Source organism: Littorina saxatilis, linkage group LG4, assembly GCF_037325665.1.
Source record: "Littorina saxatilis isolate snail1 linkage group LG4, US_GU_Lsax_2.0, whole genome shotgun sequence".
NCBI classification, from domain to species: domain Eukaryota; kingdom Metazoa; phylum Mollusca; class Gastropoda; order Littorinimorpha; family Littorinidae; genus Littorina; species Littorina saxatilis.
Genome location: NC_090248.1, coordinates 25,510,181 through 25,520,603, shown reverse-complemented (window position 1 = coordinate 25,520,603; position 10,423 = coordinate 25,510,181). Strand labels below are relative to the sequence as shown.

The 10,423-nt window shown below is 40.1% G+C and overlaps 1 protein-coding gene across 1 annotated transcript in view; it reads right to left on the bottom strand.

The window, feature by feature from the left end:
• Nucleotides 1-3,310: 3,310 nt before the first annotated feature.
• LOC138964322 (uncharacterized) overlaps nt 3,311-10,423 on the bottom strand; it is a 30,134-nt gene continuing 23,021 nt past the window's right edge. The window contains exons 9-11 of the mRNA XM_070336238.1: nt 8,234-8,309; nt 7,881-7,945; nt 3,311-3,667 (exon numbers count right to left, since the gene is read on the bottom strand). Coding sequence (XP_070192339.1) covers nt 3,465-3,667; nt 7,881-7,945; nt 8,234-8,309 — 344 coding nt within the window. The 3' untranslated portion in view covers nt 3,311-3,464. The remainder of the gene's footprint in view (nt 3,668-7,880; nt 7,946-8,233; nt 8,310-10,423) is intronic.

Sequence of the window (10,423 nt, the reverse complement as noted above, 5' to 3'; positions counted from 1 at the left end):
CGCACACACACACACACACACACACACACTCACACATACAAACACACACACACACACCCACACACACAAATGTTTTATGTTTATGATGTTTGTTTGTTTGTTTTGCCCGTTTGGTTGGCTGGTTGGTAGGATCCTCGCAACTTTGCTTTTTTACATTTAGTCAAGTTTTGACTAAATGTTTTAATATAGAGGGGTAATCGAGACGAGGGTCGTGGTGTATGTGTGTGTGTGTGTGTGTGTGTGTGTGTGTGTGTGTGTGTGTGTGTGTGTGTGTGTGTGTGTGTGTGTGTGTCTGTCTGTCTGTGCGTGTGTGTGTGTAGAGCGATTCAGACCAAACTACTGAACCGATCTTTATGAAATTTTACATGAGAGTTCCTGGGAATGATATCCCCAGACGTTTTTTTCTTTTCTTCGATAAATACCTTTGATGACGTGACGTCATATCCGGCTTTTTGTAAAAGTTGAGGCGGCACTGCCACACCCTCATTTTTCAATCAAATTGATTGAAATTTTGGCCAAGCAATCTTCGACGAAGGCCGGACTGCGGTATTGTATTTCAGCTTTGTGGCTTAAAAAATATAATTAATGACTTTGGTTATTAAAAATCTGAAAATTGTAAAAAAAAATACTTTTTTTCTAAAACGATCCAAATTTACGTTCATCTTATTCTTCATCATTTTCTTATTCAAAAAACATATAAATATGTTATATTTGAATTAAAAAAAAGCTCTGAAAATTAAAAATATAAAAATTATGATCAAAATTAAATTTTCGAAATCAATTTAAAAACACTTTCATCTTATTCCTTGTCGGTTTCTGATTCCAAAAACATATAGATACTGTATGATATGTTTGGATTAAAAACACGCTCAGAAAGTTAAAACGAAGAGAGGTACAGAAAAGCGTGCTATCCTTCTCAGCGCAACTACTACCCCGCTCTTCTTGTCAATTTCACTGCCTTTGCCACGAGCGGTGCACTTACGATGCTACGAGTATACGGTCTTGCTGAAAAATTGCATTGCGTTCAGTTTCATTCTGTGAGTTCGACAGCTTGACTAAATGTTGTATTTTCGCCTTACGCGACTTGTTTTTACATAGAGAGGGAATCGAGACGAGGGTCGTGGTGTATGTGTGTACGTGTGTGTGTGTGTGTGTGTGTGTGTGTGTGTGTGTGTGTGTGTGTGTGTGTGTCTGTCTGTGTGTCTGTGTGTGTCTGTGCGTGTGTGTGTGTAGAGCGATTCAGACTAAACTACTGGAGCTGTTCATTGCTGTGTTAAAACTCATTTTCCGTCCAATTCTTTCAACGTGTGAAATGTTTTCAACGAATCTGTAACGAGGCAATGTTGAAATAGATAGACTTAGAGGTTAAGAAATCACACACGCCCAAATGACACACATACACACTCACACACACATACACACACACACACACGCACGCACACATACACGCACGTGTTGGTTTTCCAATATTGCCATGTTTCTTTTATTTCACCCGAACTTCCAAAATTACAGAAATACATCATTGTTATGTAACGTTGCTATGTTATGTTATGTTCTGCTGTGTTACGTGATGTGTCGTGACGTGACGTGACGAGATGTTTTTTGACGTGACGTGACGTGACGTGACGTTACTTACACATTAACATGGCACATGCTTCCATTTGAAACTTCGAGGTCTTCATTGGGGATTGACGCCCGACCAAAGGTAATTGAAGCCCGACGGAGCGAAGCTTCAACATGTAGCTTCAACGACTAAATGTTGTATTTTCGCCTTACGCGACTTGTTTTTTAATTGCGTAAAGAAACTGTCCAATGCTTTCACAAAATATCCAATCTTGACTTTCAACTGTACATTAATATAAAAAGCAGGAAAAAAGAACAGAAAAAAAGATCAATAAAGACGGATGCTCCCCGATAAAAAAATTTTAAAAAAAGGGTTGAAGCTGCCTGCCAACTGAGATAAAAAAAAAAAAGGAGAAAAAAAGGAGAAAAAAGTTCAACATAATCATTTATTTGTCTCCCTAACATTCAGGTCAACAAAGTCATTGTCATAGCTAGGCAGTCATTCGATTCCAAGACAATCATCACAGGTTTGAACCGACCCTTTCGTTTAACTATTCAAAAAACAACAGCAATACATGTAACGCTGTTAGTACTACAGCGCGCTCAACGTTCGCCCTTTTGAACTCGCGATGAGACTTGTTTCTTCTGGTCGCCAAGCTTACCGTTAACAAACGTACTAGTTGGGATTCCCCCAATTTTCGCGACCTTGACCGAATACTCTCGAAGTCAGCACTACGGCGTTCATGCATAGGGAACAGTTAGAAAGTTAACTTCGGGAGTTCCCACTTTCAAAAGAGGCCTCTACTTCCAGTGTTTCTGACTTCCAGTTCATGCATACGGGCCCCGGCGATAGCCGTGGACCGATGATTATCAGAATGAACAACAACAACATTATTTAGTTTACAACTGTTGCTGTGCAAAGATAAGGTAAATCCCGCACCTTATGTTCCCAAACCCGGTTTTTTGGGCCCATGTACATTCCCAAGCTTGACATTTCTAAAGTAAGAAAGATGGATTAAATCTGTTTGTGTGCATGTTACTAAGAATCCTTTGTTGTAGTTTATGATATGAACAATTTAATTTGCCGCCCCACAATAATATCCCTACATCCATTTTTTTTCATGAATTCTAGAAAAGTCGTTTATGTCGTCATATCCGTTCTTCATAAAAGTGGAGGCTAACCTGCGAATTATATTGTGGGGGGGGGGGGTGTCTGTGTTGTAGGTTCCACTGTAAAGACACAGATCTGCACTCAAACGCATCTGCTTAGTTTGTATGACGCGTAGTATAGATCTCCTACAAACCCTGTTTTCATTTTCCGATCATAACATCTGTTAATTAACAACAGGTACCCATTTTAAGACTCCTGCCTTTTCTTAGACCTGATAATTCCTCTTTTTGTATGGTTTAAAAAAAAACTACGGTGAAACATACTGGGGGGGGGGGGGGGGGCGGGGGGGGGGGGGGGGGAGGGAAGGGGGAGGGGGAGCGTTGATAAACTTTGCGGAAAATGCACCTGCGTATTGCATACTATGTAGCGGCGTACGATACGTATCCATTCCGTTCGCTTACAAAAACATGCAGTTTCCCCCAAAGCTCAAGGAAGCTGTTGCAAGGTACCATACTTCGCAGACAGAGACAACTATGGCAAAGCGATAATTCGACTCATAAAAGTAAAATTCATTCCGTGAACTCCCCCAACGCCCCCGACCCCCTCCGCCCCCCCCCCCCCCCCCCCCCACCACGTTCAATGGCCATACCCATGTGGCATGACGGACTGTTGAAAGAGATAGTTAAATTCTCTAAACACGTATTTGGAGCTCTATGCAGAGAATGTAGACTGAGTACACATCTCTATGTGTCTAGCCTGATATAGGCCATCACCAGCTCTCATCGCCCTGTTATTCTTCAAGTTGACCAGGGATTAACGTAGCTTCAACAATGTTGGCTGAGGGCACCTGGGAAACGTAGTCTTCCGGCATGGTGTACCACGTAACGCTGGAATCTACACTTAGCATGCGCGCCAGACCATTGTTGGAGATACCATACAGGTTTCCGGTCACTATGTCACGTGACGTGATAGCGCCGACCACGGGACTGATGGCTGAAAACGAAACGAATAATATGCAAATCAAGACGGGTAGGCATAAATCTGTTTGATAAACATTTTAATAATGTATACCACTTGTAAGAATAGTTCCAGGCTCTCACTTAGATACGATCGAATACCTACCCGTGCCAATTAATAAACACACACAAAGGGGGGGGGGGGGGGTGTGGGTCAACTCCCGCTCAGATAAAACAAATTAATTATAAAGGAAAAATATGTGGAGCCGGTTGTAGTTAAATTTTGGGAAAATAAATTTGATTTCAGGCCGGGAAAGGAGCAGTGGTTACCTAATGGTAAACAAAGTAACCACTGAAACAAGATTGCGAATATTACAATGGAAAATATTGCACAATATTTACCCCACAACTATTTCATTGTATAAAATAGGTATTTCCTCGAGTAATTGTTGTACTTATTGTGAGAACGAAATTGATTATATTGAACATTATTTTTATTATTGCCCGAAAATTATGTCCATTTGGAAATGCGTTGAGGATAAAGTGAATTGTAAATATAATAATATTATGATTATTAAAATTACCGTAAAAAAAGTTTTTTGGGGCATGTTTGAAAATTCACAAAGTTCCAAGGCAATAATAAGTTATGTGAATTATTTGATTGTGATAGCCAAAATGTGTGTTGCTATTTATAGATATGGTTCCCCTCTGGATATTGTATGCATTTTAGAGAGGGAAAAGTTGTTTAAAATACATGTAGAAATAGTATTGTTAATGATATAGGTATGTTTAAAGTAGAAACATTAATATAAAAAGCAGTAAAAAAAGGAAAAAAAAGATCAATGAAGAAGGATGCTCCCCACCAACAACAAAACAAGTCGCGTAAGGCGAAAATACAATATTTAGTCAAGTAGCTGTCGAACTCACAGAATGAAACTGAACGCAACGCAACGCAGCAAGACCGCATACTCGTAGCATCGTCACTCCACCGCCCGTGGCAAAGGCAGTGCCCGTGGAATTGACAAGAAGAGCGGGGTATTCGTTGCGCTAAGAAGGATAGCACGCTTTTCTGTACCTCTCTTCGTTTTAACTTTCTGAGCGTGTTTTTAATCCAAACATATCATATCTATATATTTTTGGAATCAGGAACCGACAAGGAATAAGATGAAAGTGTTTTTGAATTGATTTCGAAAAAAAAAATTTGATAATAATTTTTATATATTTAATTTTCAGAGCTTGTTTTTAATCCGAATATAACATATTTATATGTTTTTGGAATCAGCAAATGATGGAGAATAAGATAAACGTAAATTTGGATCGTTTTATAAATTTTTTTTTTTTTTTACAATTTTCAGATTTTTAATGACCAAAGTCATTAATCAATTTTTAAGCCACCAAGCTGAAATGCAATACCGAACCCCGGGCTTCGTCGAAGATTACTTGACCAAAATTTCAACCAATTTGGTTGAAAAATGAGGGCGTGACAGTGCCGCCTCAACTTTCACGAAAAGCCGGATATGACGTCATCAAAGACATTTATCAAAAAAATGAAAAAAACGTTCGGGGATTTCATACCCAGGAACTCTCATGTCAAATTTCATAAAGATCGGTCCAGTAGTTTAGTCTGAATCGCTCTACACACACACACACACAGACAGACAGACAGACGCACATACACCACGACCCTCGTTTCGATTCCCCCTCGATGTTAAAATATTTAGTCAAAACTTGACTAAATATAAAAAAGAAAGAGGCATAAAAGAAAGGGTTGAAGCAACCTGCATGCAACTGAGATAAAAAAAAAATTTTAAAAATAAAAAAGGGAAAAAAAATTTTTAAAAATTTAAAAAAAGAAAGAAGAGTCTTTAACCTTTCCTCTCTCTCTACGTCGCAAAAAAAAGACGGCCAAGAATCTGAACACCTTATCTTTATCAATTCAAAATAAGACAAACCAATCTTTTGCGCGTCTTGTGTTTTCTTCAAGTTTATACAAAGAAATACATTGACAAATACAATTATTTTGCGCATTCTCTATCTGATCATAGAAGACAACAATGGATACACCGCTCAGCAGCATCACTGGAAAGCAGAACCAGTGTGACACCAATTCGCATTATTTGAAACGCCCTCGACATTGCCATTTTCCGTTTCAGATTGAAACTTCGATCAAGTGTGATTTAATTGCCTGTAATGTGCCCTTGGCCGGTTTTCTTAAAGGAGGTGTAAACAGTCGCCTTGTGCTTCATGGTATTCATTTGTGAGCGTGAATGAATGCAGTTTTGGAGAGAGAACGAACAAAATATATTTGATGGGTTTGGGTTGTTCTCCGAAAAAAACCTTTCAATTGACCTGGACGCCTTTTGCACTAACAGCAAAAAACTAAATGTGCTTGAGTGTTGGGGGAAAGCGCGCGCGTGTGTGTGTGTGTGTGTGTGTGTGTGTGTGTGTGTGTGTGTGTGTGTGTGTGTGTGTGTGTGTGTGTGTGTGTGAGTGTGTGTGTGTGTGTTTGTGAGTGTGTGTGTGTGTGTGTGTGAGTGTATTTTTGTGTGTGTGTATGTGTGTTTGTGAGTGTGTGTGTGTGTGTGTGTGTTTGTGAGTGTGTGTGTGTGTGTGTGTGTGTGTGTGTGTGTGTGTGTGCATGTGTGTATGTGCGTGCGTGTGTGTGTAGGTTCGCGCGCGGGATTGAGATCCTAAATGTGTCTGAGCGTCTGTTCTTTTGAATCTGCGTGCCTCGGTGTTCCTGTTTGTGCGTTCGTGCTTTCTTGCGTTTGTGCTTGCGTTCGTGCATGCGTGCGTGTCTTCCCTAAAAATAGTATAGGATGCAATCAACGTATCAGTAAAATGTAAAGCTGAGAAAATAAAAGACAGGCAATGTACATGGTAAACCAAAAACAAAACAAAAATCTCGAAGCATGTCGCAATTCCCTTGTTCGATTCTACACTAGCACTGGCTTCCAACAGCTCTCCACCGTCCAAAAATACCAGAAAAAAATCCGTCAAAATGACGAAAAACAAGGAAAAAAACTAGGCGGAAACGTGTCCAAGGGTCACAGTTGTAACGAGATTACAGAAAAATATCTATCCTCCTCAATGTGTCCTCGTTTCGATTACCGTGAAGAAAAACAATTTTGTGATACAGATAGTATTGATTCAGTTCTTACTGTACCTTTCCATGCCAACCTTTTTACATTTTTCATTTAGTTATTTTTTTACTTTGTGTGAAGTTTTGACTAAATTTTGTCAGATATATTTAGTGTGTGTGTATGTGTGAGTGTGTGTGTGTGTGTGTGTGTTTGTGTGTGTGTGTGTGTGTGTGTATGTGTGTGAGTGTGTGTGTATGTGTGTGTGTGTATGCACGTGTGTGTGTGTGTGTGTGTGTGTGTGTGTTTGTCTGTCTGCATGAGTGTGTGTGTGTGTGTGTGTGTGTGTGTGTGTGTGTGTGTGTGTGTGTTTGAAGATTCGAAGAGAACAAAAAAATAAAAAATGTACGCTTTCTGGTTTCTTCAAGTTTCCGCTCAAACTACGTGCTTAATGCGGGGAAGAGAACTAGCTTCGCGCATGAATATTGTGCGGTAGTCTTGGCAAGAGGAAAACAGGCTCCTGAAGGTTCGTGTTCCAAAAACTACTTTTTTTCTTAAAGGCATATGTACGCGCTCCCGTGTTTACAAAGTGTAGTTTGCCCATAATCGATGTCAAACGCACCATAAGACCATGTAATGACGATATGTCGCCATGCGCGGACCATATACATGCATTACAGCTAGGTTTAGAGTCTCAAAATCTTTGGATGTAAACAAAGACGCGAAGTTATTTCCCTTGCGTCAACGCTACCTCTGTTGGCAAATCTATAAATAGGACGATCCAGATCAAAATGAAAATTAACATATCTCAACATTGAAGGGGTCCTAGACCACAATATTTTGCAGGGAACTTAATTTAGCATGTCTCCAGCTGTTGGTAAAGCAATTAGCGTGTATAGTCATCGAGTACATATGGCTTTAACGTAAACGTCGTAAAACAAAATAAATAGGTTACACACCTCGTCCAGAATAGTTGGCATATTTTTTGTCAAATAAGGTATCAAGTATGTCCTCACCAGAGTCTCGGGAATATATCAGAAAATTGACCCACGGGGAAATATTGCAGCTTTACCAGGTTTTGTTTGTTTGTTTGTTTGTTTGTTTGTGTGTTTATCGTTACCTTATAGGCAGCTTTGTAAAGCTCTCAATACTAAAATGAATGTTACTTACGGTACCATGCGTGACTTCCCCCGTTGAAAGTCCTCCTGTAGCACGATACTCCTCCCGACCAAACCCTGCATAAACCATTATTGTTGACATGTGACACCCGTTTTTGTACCCGACTCTTTGTTCCGCCACTGAATATTCATCAACATTGTGTGTTGCACACACACACACACACACACACACACACACACACACACCGTCGCACGTACACACACACACACACACACACACAAGCTCCAAACAACCACCCCCCACACACACAAGCTCCAAACAACCACCCCCCTCCCACCCCACCCCCCACCCCTCCCCGCACACCTGTACACACATCGCTGGTTAGTCAAGAGAAATGAACTAACCTGTATCGATAATAGGCATCACAGATGTAGGTTGTTTTTCCGTCGTCCGCGTCTAACTCGGTGATGGCGTCGAACCCTGTGGTTAAGAGTTCAAGACTGACATGTCAAAGACAAGAACTATAATTATTTAAACGATACAAGACCAACCGCGAAAACTGAAAGTTTACTCAACAGAAATCAGTCTAGACAGGTTTTAAATGTTCAAGGTGATCTTGTCAATGGAGGAAAGATGTGAAATTACTGACGAATGTTGACTTTTGTCGCATGTGTGTGTTGTGTGTGTTTGTGTATGTGCATGCGTGCGTGTGTGTATGTGCGTGCGTGCGTGCGTTCGTGCGTGTGTGTGTGTGTGTGTGTGTGTGCGTGCGTGCGCGCGCGTGTGTGTGTGTGTGTGTGTGTGTGTCTGTGTGTACGTGTGTGTGTGTGTGTGTGTGTGTGTGTGTGTGTGTGTGTGTGTGTGTGTGTGTGTGTGTGTGTGTGTGTGTGTGTGTGTGTGTGGGTGGAGCGATTTCTAGAAAACTGCTAGACCTATCTTCATGAAACTTTCATGATATCCTTTGACGTTTTCTGGTGTGTTTTTTTTTTTTCTCATTTGAATGAACATATGATTTCGTGACGCCGTATCGAGAGTTTTACAAAAGTTGAGGTTGCACTGTCGCCCACCCCCCCCCCCCCCCCCCCCCCCCCTGTTACTTTTTAATCGAATTGATTGACTATGTCAGGAATATGTGATTTCATTTTAGCTTTGAAGCTTAGAAATTAAAGAATGAGTTTGGTCATTGATATTTCTCATTAAGATTTTAACTTGAGATACAAAAATGATTGCATACTATTCTTTATTGTTCTCTGAATCCAAAAATACATAGAATTTCATTTTTACTCTAAAAAATATTCTCAAAATTGAAGAAAATTGGTTTGTGCAATTTAGGTACTATGTTCGCATATGTGAACAGCTTAGATCATGGGTCACTGAAGTGTTGCACAGACGGTCAAAAATAAAGTGCAAGAGAATGCACTCTAAGTGATATAGTACTGTTGCTTAGAGTCTGTAGGATGCAAAACGGCGAAAAACGCAAAAAGAAACAAGCGTTCCAGACTTTGACAGTCTTTCTGTGTTGGTTACCGCAAATTCTTCTGCTCATACAGGTATACCAAACAAGTTAAGGATATGTCTTCAGTGCTATTGATCAGATGTTTAACAGCCGTGTTTGGGTCACAGACTTATGTGTATTCAAAGATATGCATTTCTTCTTCTCAAAACCGTTGTTCCTGGATTTGAGCAATATTGTACTATGACGTCACAGGTCCTTGACCACGCCTACCCTCAAAATAGCGTTTTTGATGGTATGACTCACTTTCAACCGTGGAAACGGTGACTTAAACTGAACGATATTCAGATTTTTTACCCCAGAGAGTTTGTTTGGTATCTGAACTTACAGGGCATACCCATTCCGTGTAAATCCACCGGGCAGTCAGGCTGATTTAGCGTGTAAAAGAGAGTGACCGCCATATTGGATCGTGGTTCTGGATGGTGTTTTTGCCGGGTAGCTGCAGTTGATGTGCAATAAATCTAACACCTTAGGTAGCAGGCTCCCCACATTTTACAGAACAATGACAGAAACCCTCATCTGTATTCGTTTCAGTACTAAGAGCAAAACGAAACAGAAAATGGTCGCTGTAAAGGTTTTCCGTTAATATTTTGTTATATCAAATCTTATCTTATGTACGCGCATAACGTAGACACCAAGACATTCCAATGCATCCACACACATTGAGGCAACACTGTTTCAACATATTTTATGATAATGCATTCAAGTTGGCCGCATATTTTATTGGAATGAACTGACTAGCAGGGGGAAAATTCGGCCTGAATACGGCTGGAAACACAGAATCAGTCTATGTTTCTCGCAATACCTTTACACTCAGTTGACAAAAAAGGAACATAACTAATTCTAACAACCAATACATCAAATTAAAGCTACGACCTTTAACTTTCCAGCAAAATAAGTAACATTATTATTATTATTATTATTATTATGAACATTTGTGCGCCTAATCTAAATATAGCCATAGGCGCTTACAAAATATAAAATACATAGTGAACATTATACGAAACACAAATCGACAAGGACTCATACACTCGCAGACAGGCGCACAGCGAGAACGCGACGCACTCACTCATACCAACTA